At 30.9% G+C, this 13976-nt stretch overlaps 1 protein-coding gene across 6 annotated transcripts in view; it reads left to right on the top strand.

Moving 5' to 3' along the window:
* LOC114335747 (collagen alpha-3(IX) chain-like) overlaps window positions 1-13976 on the top strand; it is a 408590-nt gene that overhangs the window by 92344 nt on the left and 302270 nt on the right. For all 6 annotated transcript variants that reach the window (XM_050653325.1, XM_050653322.1, XM_050653324.1 and 3 more), the window contains exon 2: window positions 7276-7337. In XM_050653325.1, the coding sequence (XP_050509282.1) occupies window positions 7276-7337 (62 nt within the window). The remainder of the gene's footprint in view (window positions 1-7275; window positions 7338-13976) is intronic.

Here is a 13976-nt window from a genome sequence, read left to right as displayed (position 1 = left end):
GATACCGATTGCACTTCTGACACTTACTGCATATACTGTGAAAAGCATGACCATCAGTCCGTATCAAAAATTTGCCCGAAATACCAGGAACAATTAAAAATTAAAAAGATCATGTCTGAAAAAAATGTATCATTTAAAGAAGCTGAAGTTATTGTAAGAAATCCGTCTTACGCTAAAATAGTAACACATAATAATTTCGATATTCTAAATAATTTAAACAATTTCCCTGAGCTAAATGGTAATATTGACACGAACAATTCCCCCTCCACGAGTAATAAAAATTGGGTACCACGTCCACATTACCAACAGCCGAAAAAGCGCAAAGTAAGTTCGCCCCTTTCAGTTAATAAACCCCCTTCATTTAAACTTAAAAATACCGCTTCAAATCCTATCATTCCTAATCCACATAGAGAAGCTTTCCATTCATACAAAGAAAAATTAGAATCACAGATACTGCAGAAACTTCCTATTTTTGAAAATATGCTTAAAAAATTTAATTTGGTAAACCCAGATCCACTAGTTATCCAGGAAACACAAACAGAACTCAGAACAATCTTAGATACGATACAATACAATGATAGTGATAGTGACGAAAATTATTATTAAGTAGATGATAAATATATTGCAATGGAACTGTAACTCCATTACTAAAAACAAAGCTAATCTTATTAATTTTCTAAACGATCACGCTGTTAAATTTGATTTAATTATGCTTAACGAAACTTGGTTATCTAAAGAGAAAATATTTCATTTACCAACTTACAATATATTACATATAGATCGAACTGATGGATTCGGAGGCACTGCCATACTTATTAAAGATTCCCTATGCTATCATGAAATTTCAATTCGTAAAAAACTTTAATTCCAAAATAGAAGTATGTGCAGCATATATCGATGACCTTAAGATATCCTTAGCCTCCATTTATAAAGCTCCCAACATAAAAGCAACTAAGACTGACTGGAATAATCTTTTTTCACAACTACAGGGTGATGTCGTTATATGCGGTGATTTTAACTGTCATCACAGTCTTTGGGGCTCTACAATAGATAACTCACAAGGAAATCGACTTGTAGAAGCTATAGAAGAAACTAACCTAATTATTTTAAACGACGGACGACCTACTAAGATAGTCAGACCTAACGAAAGACCTTCTGCCATAGATCTTACCTTTGTCTCACCTAGCCTTTTAAGTTTATCTGAATGGAATCCTCTGAATGATGCACTTGGCTCAGATCATCTCCCTATCCATATTACTATATCTCGGGAATATATCCCCACTAACAAAACACCTTCTAGAAAATGGATTGAGTCTTCAGCTGACTGGACGCTTTTTCAAAACCTAATCGAAACACAAATCTATAACAATAACAATAATAATAACTCCTTTGATTTTTTTATGAAAGTAATAAATGATGCAACTTCTAAGTCAATGAAATCTCGTTCAGGTAACAGTAAAAAACCTCCAAATCTTATTTGGTGGGATAATGAATGCACTTTAATTGTTAATGATAGAAAAGACGCATACCATGAATATAAAATGACCACGAATTATGAAAATTACCTCAAGTTTAAGCATATTCAGGCCAAAGCTAAATTACTTTTTAAACAAAAGCAACAACTATGCTGGAAAAATTTTATTAACAAATTATATAAAAATACCCCAATATCAAAAATTTGGAGTTTTATAAAAAAAATATCGAACAAAAACCCAACTTTTAAAAAACATCCTCTATCTGAAGAACTAATAAACCAAATTTTTGATATTGTAGCACCTAGTTTTGTGCCAAATATGCTTGAAGGTCCGAACGAGAAAATTGGCAGCCACTACATGGATGCACCTTTTGATATAACAGAACTTGAAGCTTCAATTAAGACCTCTAGATGTACTGCTCCGGGTAATGATTATGTTACATATGACATTATTAAAAATCTTCCCCAAGTTGCTAAAAATTTTATACTAAATATATACAATGATTGGTGGGTGAATTCAAACTATGTTGAGCATCTCAAACAAATTACCATTTGTTTAATTTTAAAACCTACTAAAGATAGAAATATGCCTTCCTCTTATCGCCCTATATCTTTAATGTCATGTATAACTAAAACGTTCGAAAGAATGATAAAAACAAGACTGGAGTGGTACATCGAGTATAACAATATCTTACCTAATACTCAATACGGTTTTAGAAGGGGATATGGTACTTTGGATGCAGTAACTCATTTAGTAAATGACATCCAGATTGCCTTTTCTGGCAACAAGTATCTAGCTTGTTTATTCCTAGATATAAAAGGGGCTTACGACTCTGTAAATATAAATATACTTAAACAGAAAATGGTTAAGATTGGTCTTAGCGAAACGACTGCTCTAAATATATTGCAACTATATTTTTCTAGACATGTCTATATTAGAGACCATAGAAATGTGTTACATGGTCCAAGGGTTGTTTATCATGGGTTACCACAGGGATGCGTACTTAGTCCTATACTCTTTAATATATATTCTGCCAATATTCATTCACTATTTCATAATTCCGTAAATTGCATACAATATGCAGATATCTGTATATACACCATCCAAAATAGCTATGAAGCATGCACTGAGGCTCTTGATAATATTATGCATAAGGTAAGTACATGGACAGAAGGAACCGGTATGACCCTTTCAACAGAAAAATGCTCTATTATGTTTTTTAGCAGGCATAGACCACGTGCACCAGAGAGATTAACTCTGTGTGGGCGTACCTTGTCGGTAGTTAAAGAGTTTAAGTACATATTTAGGTATCATTGTTGACACCAAGTTACTATGGTCGAGTCACATACGTCACTTAATAAACAAATGTGAGAAAGGCTATAATTTGCTTAGGTGTGTAACAAATCGAAGTTGGGGCGCAGCTACTGGTATAGCTTTATTGTTTTATAGAGCCTATGTGCGGTCTATCATTGACTATGGATGTTGTTTATACGGATCTGCTTGTAACACCAATCTAAACAAAATAAACAGAGTTCAATATAAATGTCTTAGAACTTGCATAGGTGGAATGATATCATCACCGGTGAAAGCAATACTGGCAGAATGTAATGAATTGCCTTTGGATTTGCGTCGGCAGCTATTATCACAAAAATATCTTTTAAAACTAAAATCCTTAGAGTCAAACATGATCAACAAATTAAGTGATATTGCAAAAGAAGATTTAACAAACCGCTTTTGGAAAATAAAGAATTCTCCTCCACTGGCAGAAGCTTTCGTTGAGACCAATGCTGATCACATTTCTTTTGGTAAAAATAAAACATTGTTTATGTATACCATACCCTATAGATCACTAATAAAACCACACAGAGTCATAATACCCAATTATACAGAATACCATCATATAAATCACACCCTTCTAAAATCCATATTAGGTGGATTAGTCAATAAGCCATTTATATATACAGATGGATCAAAAACAAAACACGGAGTTGGTTGTGGAGTTTTTATCCAAAATACAAAACAATCATTTATGTTTAAATTACCATCAATATGTAGCATAGATATATACTGCTGAACTTATAGCAATTTGGAAGGGCATTACTTGGTTAACATCAAATAATTTACGAGATGGAGTAATACTAACTGATTCTAAGTCTGCATTGGAGTCAATAAAAAGCATAAAATTTGATAGAATGAAATGTCCTATATTATGCAATTTAAAAGATTTGATAGCAGATTTAAATATAACATTTGTATGGGTCAAAGGTCATACAGGTATACTAGGTAATGAAAAAGCTGATAGTTTGGCTAAGGAAGCAGTACTTAACGGAGTTCTTTGTAATATTTATACATTACCAGACGTCTTTCATTTGATAAAAAATAAAATAAGATTAAAATGGGAACGACAGTGGGAAAATACTGTAGAAAACTCACAAAATACCTACTTTAAAATACATCCTACCCTACCATCCCCACCTCTATATATTTTCAACTACCCTACTTCAAAATTCTTTTCGGCAAGTGTTTTTCGACTTAAAACAAATCATGGGCGATTTCCATCGCACCTTGCTAAGCTGGGCATTATACAGTCCTCGGCCTGTAGTTGTGATCAGAACTCTTAAGGAGATCTAAATCATATATTTTTCGGTTGCAAAAAACATTTAAAAAAATCCAATGATTTAATTCGTACACTTATTGAAATGAAATATTTTCTTCCATTAAATCTCACACACATTTTGTTAGCTGCCAATAAAAACACCTTAGAACTTTTAGTAAATTTTATTAAAGGAAATAAAATACAAATTTAAAACGGCATAACCCACATCTCTGTAGTTATACTATAAGAAAATTCATTTTACAACCTTCTGTGGCAAATGGACTTGATTCCATGCCATTATCTTTCCACACACACACACAAAGTGTATTTCGATGTGTTAATTTACAAATGCTCCGTAGAGTAAGTAGCTCATTCAATGATCGTTTTTAGGCATACATAAATGTGTTAGGAGATAATTTTGAACACCTTATGTAATTAAATATTAAAAATATTTTATTAAAAGTAGCTTCTAATTTTTTCAAACATGTTTTTTTGCAAAATGTATTACTGATAAATTATGTTTCGTTCTTTATTTGTTACATTGTTACATTTACATAAAAAAGTAGTGTTTAATTGTCTTCACAAAATATTGTATTTTTTGTTTGTGTGTTTTTTTGTAAAATTTATTACTAATTTTCTTTGTTTATTTGTTGCATTTACATAAAAAGATAGTTTTTATTTGTTTCAAAAATGTAGCATGTAGTTGTTGTGTTTTGTTTGTAAAATGTATTACTAATAAATTATTTTTATTTCTTTATTTGCTACAGTGTTACATTGATTACCGGATTGATAATCGGTAATCTTCAATTATCAATTCAGTCATGGCTTACTTAAAATTTAGATAAATTGAAACACCTAAAATAATTTGCTCTGAAAAATGAAAATATCTCGAAAACTAATAAATTTGGGTATAGGGAATGTTATATAAAAATTAAAGTACGTTAACGTTACTTTTCAATATTGATATAAAATACAGGATGTTTCATTTAACATTACTAAGAAAATAATGTACTTGCGTTTTGACTCACCCTGTATTTGATATAAAGAAAATTAGCAATAGGGCATTAATAAACCATTGCTGTTGTGCTTATTTTTATTTATACAGGGAGTTGAACTTGTTACGATTTTCATACAAAATTGGTTATAACTTTGTAAATACCCTGTATAAACCTTTATATATACTTTTATATATAAAGGTAACAAACCTTTATATTTTTGTGATGGAGAAGTTAACAGGATTTCAAATTTAAAATAAAATATAGGGTGTTCCATTTAAAAAAAAAACAAAAATGTGGACTGCCACTGTGTTATCGAACACCCTGTAACATTCTAACTGATTTTGTAAAGGTGGCTAAAATTTTTGTTATTAACTTTTATTGCTATCTATTACTATAGCGGAGCTATTGAGCTTTACCCTACTAATCAATCACCCTGTAGATACAACTTGTTAATCGAATGTGTAAAAGCTGCGTCTTTAAGCGAGAGCAACGTCGACCGTGGCAGAAACATTATTGTTCCTAAAAGAGTAAATACTACTAGACGGTCATCTAGAAGTGACGCCGCAAAAGCAATAGTTAAAGGTTGTAATCAGATTAAAGGAGCATTATCCAAAATGTCAGAAGACGATAAGCAATAATTTGAAAGTAGTAGCGATGCAAAGGGTTTGTATAATCGAAGATTTTACTGAAAACAGGAATAAATATTTGCAATATTTTGGAATGAAATCTTAGAGAGGACAAACAGCACAAGTCGTATTCTTCAAGATCCAAATATTGACCTTAATTCAGTCAGAAGAATTTATATTCTTTTAAGGAATATTTCAGAGACTGAAATGACAACATCAGAGAAATTTAGGACTCAAACATTTTATCGCTATTATAGATCAGTTCATTTCCTCTTTAAATCAGATTTACATTATTTGGAAAATTTAACTCTCAATGAAATTGAAGCTCACTCACTGAAGCTTACCAAAATTTATAGTAATGATTTAATGAAAACCTAAGTGTCGAACTGGTACAATCTGTAGACTTTTTCAATTCATTTAAAGAGGAAATCGGCATATCAAATAACTATAAATAAAGAATTTCAAATGTACCGACTGTTAAAAGAAAAAAATTTGAATGATGCGTTTCCAAACGTTTTGGTGACACTTCATTTATATTTAGTTCTGATGCTAATTAACTGCAGTGGAGAGAGATCATCCTCAAAATGTAAGTTAATTAAAAATCGACTTCGGTCTCTCTCTCTCTCTTTAATCCTGACCCCCCGGAGGGAGTGTAGTGGTCGACGTGATGTCGTGTATTGTCCGTCTCCAAAGATCTCTGTCTCTGGTCATTTCTTTTAACTCATGCATAGGTCTTTTGCATATTCCTGTAATCTGATCGATCCATCTTGTTGGGGATCTTCCTCGTGATCTTCGGCCTTCCACCTTTCCTTGTATAATGAGTCTTTCCATGTTTTCTGTGTTGGCTCTCATAACATGTCCAAAGTATTTTAATTGTTGGAGAACTTCGGTCTATGATGGGCCAAAATCGTTTGAATTATCTCTCTATAATGATATAACTTTGTAAATAGGTACCCTGTATAACATACTAAACCTTTATATTTTTGTAATGGAAAAGTTAAGAAGATTTTGAATATAAAATAAAATATAGGGTGTTCCGTTTACAAAAACATAACTTTGATCTGTCACTATGTTATCAAACACCCTGTAACATTCTAACTAATTTTGTAATGTGAAGTTCAAAGTTGGCTACAATTTTTGTTATTAACTTTTATCGCTATCCATTTTACTATAATGGATCTACGAAGCTTTACCCCACTAATCAATCACCCTGTATAATAGCAATTAAATATTGCATTGTTAGCTAATTCTAAGCTATTACGAAAATTTCAGGTACCTAGGTAGCCTAGAACTATTTTTAAAATGGATTACAAAATTTGCGGAGACCGTGACAGTGACAACAACCAAGCCAAGTATATAAAAAACGTTTTAAAAAATATTAAAAATAGTCAAGCAACCACCTTTGGACCACGAATTGACCCTAAAACTGAGAACAATAAGTTTAATTTGATTAAAAAACTAGTTTCTTATCGCATTTTTTATGGTATTTACTACTTTGTTACGTATGTATTTTCAACTAAAATGTGGTTAATTCCAACTTAAAATAGTAAATGTTTTAAGAGTCTTTATTTGTTTTGCAGATGGCGGCACTTATTATACTTATTAGTACCTCTTTTATTGGATCTCAAGTACATAGGAGCACGTAAGTACATACATATTATGTATATTGTCATATTGAAAAGATATTTAGTACAAAATTGCTTTCGAGGGTTGTATAACAGGTTCTTGATCTAATACATAGTCAAAACGACAATTCATATTTTCAAGAAAGTTTTATTGTTCTACTGTAAATCCATTTCGTTCAGTACACAGCCACTATACTGTCTCACGAGAGGATATAGAATACTCCAGAGGTATATAATATAATATAGGTACAGTTAATCAGTACGTCCCTTAATATACTATAATCCTCCTCTATGTTTTCTCCTTCGTACGAATATATTGGGCACATGTAATTCGTTTGACTATTTCTGTCCAATTATCTCTCTTCTTTATGTGTTGTTTTGTTTCGGTGAATGAGTAACCACTCATGTCCTTTATTTGATCCAACCATCCATTGTGGCGCGTCGATGGATCTCATCTTGGCACCCTCCACTGTTAGCGATGATGGAACCTAAGTAATCAAATTGTCTGACAACTTCATATCCTGGTCATGTTTTTTATCTCTGTTCTGTTGTTTTTCTTTTATCGATGACTATTATTTTGGTTTTTTGTATATTTATTTTAAAACCATATTTTGTACTCACCGTGTCCAACTTATTCATAATTCACTCCAATTCTTCTGCAAAAGACTCCAATATAACCGTGTCATAAGTATATCGTAGGTTTTTGATTTTTTTTCCTACTATTGTTACTCCACTTTGCCATTTCACAAAAACTTGACGCATAGTGTGTTTCACTCTATATATTGAATAGAATGGGGGATATTATACATCCCTACCAAACTCCAGATTTCATTAGCGATATTATTTACATACAGTTCTTGTAATAAATAAATTAGGTGGCGTACCCAACCCCCTAAGTATACATACACACACCCAAACTTATATGGAATCACCATGTATTTCAAAGCAATATTTATTTCTTTTGAAAAAACTTGTTATTGTTGCGAAGATTAAAGGTTTTTATTGAAAATAAATAAATCAATAAGACAATCAGATAGTACAGCTCGGTACGGTATACAGGGTGAGTCATGGGGAACTGTACATACTCCTACCTCGTATAGAGGCTCCTATGGGGAATAACAAATGACCATTAAAAAGTGTCTGCTCCCATTGTTTAATAATATACAGGGTGAGTTTCGCATTTTGACTTAAATTTGTATTCGTCATAATTTTTGAACGGTCAGATCGATGTGTCTCTTATTTTGGCCAATCGTTACACTATTACCACCTAATCAACTGATTAATTCAAACTAGAAAAAAATCAGGTCTGGCTTTAAAAAATTAGTTCGTTTGGGTCTTAGAAAAAAATTCATCCTGTATAAGCTTTTTGAAAACTCTAATATGAATTTTACAAATTAGACAAATAGGCAATTAAAATGGCATATTTATTTTTTTCCGCACACGATTACTTAATTTTTTATAAAAAAATCAAATTTGACAATCAGTTAAAAGTTTGGTAAAGTGAACCATAGATTTAAAAAAATTAACTTTTATTACAAAAATTAATTTTTTTTTGAACAAATGTTTAATTTATGTTACCATCCAATCAACTGATTTATTCAAACTAGAAAAAAATCAGACCCGGATTTAAAAAATTAGTTCGTTTTGGTCTTATAAAAAATTTCACCTTGTATACGCTTTTTGAAAACTTTAATATGAATTTTACAAATTAGGCAAATAGGCAATTAAAATGGCGTATTTATTTTTTTCCCCACACGATTACTTAATTTTTTATTAAAAAATGAAATTTGTCAAAATCGGAATTTTAACCTAAAAATGAAAAAAAAAATGAAATCACGGTTTAACTCGCTACAACTCTGTTCCATTTTAATATTTTTTTTTCTGAAATTTTTACAGCACATATCTCTTACATTGTGAAGACTATGAAAATTGTTGTAGACTTTCAGTCTTCTTCTCGTAAAAGTTATGAATTTTTAAAAATAAAAGGTGCAGATTCGTGAATTGCAAAGTTAAATCGCAAAAATTAAGTGAAAAAATTTAAAATTTATCTATTTGATCACGTCTTCGTTAAACTATAGAGTCCAAAAGAAGTGTTATGGGGAGATTTAGATCTAGACGTGTTATAGAAAAAAAAATAGTAAAACTTTTAATTTTAAGAAAAACGTGGTTTTTGTAAATTAATTTTTGTAAAAAAAGTTCATTTTTTTAAATCTATGCAAAAACTTTGCCAAACTTTTTATGCATAGTCAAATTTGATTTTTTAATAAAAAATTAGGTAATCGTGTGGGGAAAAAATAAATATGCCATTTTAATTGCCTATTTGTCTTATTTGTAAAATTCATATTAGAGTTTTCAAAAAACGTATACAGGGTGAAATTTTTTCTAAGACCCAAACGAACTATTTTTTTAAATTCGGGCCTGATTTTTTTCTAGTCTGAATAAATCAGTTGATTGGGTGGTAACATGAATTAAATATTTGTTCAAAAAAATTTATTTTTGTAATAAAAGTTAATTTTTTTATATCTATGGTTCACTTTACCAAACTTTTAATTATTCATAGTCAAATTTGATTTTTTTTATAAAAAATTAAGTAATCGTGTGGGGAAAAAAATAAATATGCAATTTTAGTTGCCTATTTGCCTAATTTGTAAAATTCATATTAGAGTTTTCAAAAAGCGTATACAGGTTGAAATTTTTTCTAAGACCAAAACGAACTTATTTTTTAAATCCGGGCCTGATTTTTTTCTAGTTTGAATAAATAAGTTGATAGGGTGGTAACATAAATTAAATATTTGTCGAAAAAAAATTAATTTTGGTAATAAAAGTTAATTTTGTTAAATCTATGGTTCACTTTACCAAACTTTTAATTCATAGTCAAATTTGATTTTTTTATAAAAAATTAAGCAATCGTGTGCGGAAAAAAATAAATATGCCATTTTAATTGCCTAATTGTCTAATTTGTAAAATTCATATTGGAGCTTTCAAAAAGCGTATACAGGGTGAAATCTTTTCTAAGACCCAAACGAACTGATTTTTTTAAAGCCGGACCTGATTTTTTTCTAGTTTGAATAAATCAGTTGATTAGGTGGTAATAGTGTAACGATTGACCAAAATAAGAGACACATCGATCCGACCGTTCAAAAATTATGACGAATACAAATTTCTGTCAAAATGCGAAACTCGCCCTGTATATTATTAAACAATGGGAGCAGACACTTTTTAATGGTTATTTGTTATTCCCCATAGGGGCCTCTATACGAGGTAGGAGTATGTACAGTTCCTCATGACTCACCCTGTATATGTAGTCCAGGGTAATAAGGTTTTTTCCATGGCACTTGAACAGCCAGGGTACTGAAGCGTTTTTTCGACAGGTAATTCCTATAAGAGCAAATTATAACTATTTCCTGCGTAGGATCTGGCGGCCATTTTTATTTATCAACAATTAAGTGTCAAAAGATGGCATTTTTCACTTTTTTTTCAAATCAATGGAAAATAGGGAAGCTTATGGTTTTTTTAGTACAAATATCTTCAAAATTATGGAAAAAGCTTTAAAATGACGTGTTACAAAGGTTGATATACTCATTTATTATTAATATAATTGCGAAAAAAGGGAGGAATTGCAAAAAAAATTATTTTCGCAATAACTGTTGTAAAAATCAGTGTATAGCTTTGAAATTTTTGTCAAATAAGGGTTCTTTGGTGCTTAATATGTGATAAAAGTTTCAAAGCGATTTTTTAATTTTTTAAATTTTATTCAAATTGTTTATCCCAGAGAGCATTTTTTTGCAATAACATAAGTCAGAAGAAAATGACGTTAGAACCATTCCACAAGTGTCAAATGAAAGAGCATGGGCTATATTTTCAACTTTGTTTAAAAAAGTGAATAAAAAATGCACTTGTTAGTAATAAATAATTATGCAAAAGTATCGTAAATCTTTCCTTATAAACTTTTTATTTTGTTATATTATATAAGAGATTATACATACTTATTACAATTTTTTATAAATTATGATATAGATAATATTACTTGGTAGTTGTGCACTTAAAACAGGGTAAAAAAGTTAATTTTTTTGGAAAAAGTTATTCAAAAAGTTTATAAAGAAAAATTGTCGATACTTTTGCATAATTATTAATTATTAATAAATGCATTTTTTATTCACTTTTTTAAACCATGTTCAAAATGTAGCTCATGGTCTTTCATTTGACACCTGTGGAATGGTTCTAAATTCATTTTTTTCTGACATGTAGTTGCAAAAAAATGCTCTCTGAGATAAACAATTTGAATAAAATTTAAACAATTGAATAAATCGCTTTGAAATTTTTGTCACATATTAAGCACTAAAGAACCCTCATTTGACGAAAATTTCAAAGCTGTACACCTATTTTTACAACAGTTATTGAGCAAATATTTTTTCCACCTACCTCTACCGAAAGTATACTTTTCCGGACCTGATTGTAGGGAGCTAAGTTGTACTTTTCCTCCCTAGGGAGGAAAATATTTTTCCTCCCTAGGGAGGAAAAGTAAAAGTGACGTCATGGTATTTCATTCATCAAATGTAACTTATTGACCCCCTGTACAATAGCTATTTTCTATTACGTAAGTTTCTATACATTTTAACGTTTATTTATAAAACACTCTGTATTTTGCAGAATGGTAAAAAACAGTAAATTGTTATTTTGATTTAACAATGTTTACATAATTAATTTGACTTATATTTGACAGTTGACAGTTATACTGTACGTACTTGTTACGTTTTAGTTCTAACAAATTTTGTTGGTTAGTTACATAAATATATTAAGTAAAAATTAAAATGACTTAAAACTTTGTAATATGTCATTTTAAAGTTTTTTCCATAATCTCAAAGATATTTGTACTAAAAAAATCATTAGTTTCACTGTTTTCCGTTGATTTGAAAAAAAGGGGAAAATGCCATTTTTTGACAGTTAATTGTTTATAAATAAAAATGGCCGCCAGATCCCACGCAGGAAATAGTTATAATTTGTTCCTATAGGTATTACCTGTCGAAAAAATGCTTCAGTACCCTGGCTGCTGAAGTGTCACGAACAGGGTATATTTTTGTCTTATTACCCTGGCCTAATAGGTTATTTGCTTGAGTTGCAAATTGAACGAAAATAAATAAACTAACTTTTGCGTTCAAAAACGAAAATATGCCTCATGTGGGGTTGTAGAACTTACAACGAGGAAAGATATTGGTCTTGTGAAGAAAATAATGTTCTCAGAGGGGCATAACTGTAGAGCTATGCGTAACACAGGGCGTTCTGTCCAAAACCTATGCTAGGTAACAGGAACTAGGAAAGCTTAAAAATAAAGCAAGGGAAAGTCGCCAAAAGTAATAACGGCTCGCCACGATCGTTTAATTATCCAATCAGCTGGAAATCACCCAACCATCTCTCACCTGCAGCTCAAAAGGCAGTTTTTGGAAGCTACAGGTGTAACTTTTTCAGTTGAAACGATAAGAAGAAGAGTTCGTACCAAGAAGTATACAACAGGTGACAGTTACGAGTTCCCGAGTTATCCAGGCAGCACAAGATTGTTCGCCTAAATTGGTGTCTTCACCACCAAAACTGGAACATTGAGAATTGTCAAAATGTGGTATTTTCAGAAAAAGTCAGAGTCAGTTTTAGATTTTCAGAGGTCGAAGAAGACAAACAAGAACGAAAACTGTCAGATCTGTTCACAAATATACAAGGGAAAGTATAATGTTCTGGAAAGGAATTGCGATTCGTAAAAAAAACTCTTTTAATTTTCATCCAATCAACTTTAACTGCTCACAGGTATGTTGATAACCTGTAGTTAGGCTCTGGAGAGATGCAACAGGAGAAAATTTAATTTTCATGCATGATAATGGACTTCCACATACCATTAGAGTGACTAGAGACATCATTGAAGCAGAAGGCATCCCTTGTTTGGAGTGGACTGCTTGCTCACCCGAGCTTAACCCTATAGAGTATTTGGGGGATATGCTTTAAAGAAAAATTAGAGCTTGCCGGGATAATCCACAAAACACCGCACAGCTAGTATAAGCTGCTTTTGAAGAATGGAGCAACCTACCATAACAAAATGTTGAAATTTGATTAGGAGCGTGCGCACGCAAACTGAAGCTTGCATAGGACTAGAGGTGATAACACTGACTACCAAAAAAAAATTAAAAAATAATACATAAAAACAATTTAAACATTATTAGTTTTACATTGAAATATTTTATTCTAGCGACTTTATAACAACCAGTTTTAATTTGTTTGTTAAATACTTTATTGTTTAATTCAATTGTTACGTATTTGTTATTAAATTGCTTTAAAATAAATTATGTTAGACTTCGTGTGTTCTTTTTTTAAATCCGCACGAAATAATAAGAAATATCAGATGATTCCATATAAGTTTGGGTGTGTGTGTGTATACATACCACATTTTTTATCCAATTTTACGATTTCAAAGGTCTTGGAATAAATCACAAATATGTATCTAACTCTCGAGATTTTTTTGCAATTTTACGAATATTAAGAATGTGTTGATTCCCTACCTGGGACTAATCCACATTGTTCATGGAAAATCTGAGGTAAGAAAATTGATTTTAGTCTTTCATGGATGATGGTGAACAATACTTTGCTCTCATGGGATAATAATGCTACTGCAC

The sequence above is a fragment of the Diabrotica virgifera genome, chromosome 6 (assembly GCF_917563875.1).
Source record: "Diabrotica virgifera virgifera chromosome 6, PGI_DIABVI_V3a".
NCBI classification, from domain to species: domain Eukaryota; kingdom Metazoa; phylum Arthropoda; class Insecta; order Coleoptera; family Chrysomelidae; genus Diabrotica; species Diabrotica virgifera.
Note: the sequence above shows the minus strand (reverse complement) of the source record. Positions and strands in the feature narration are given on the sequence as shown.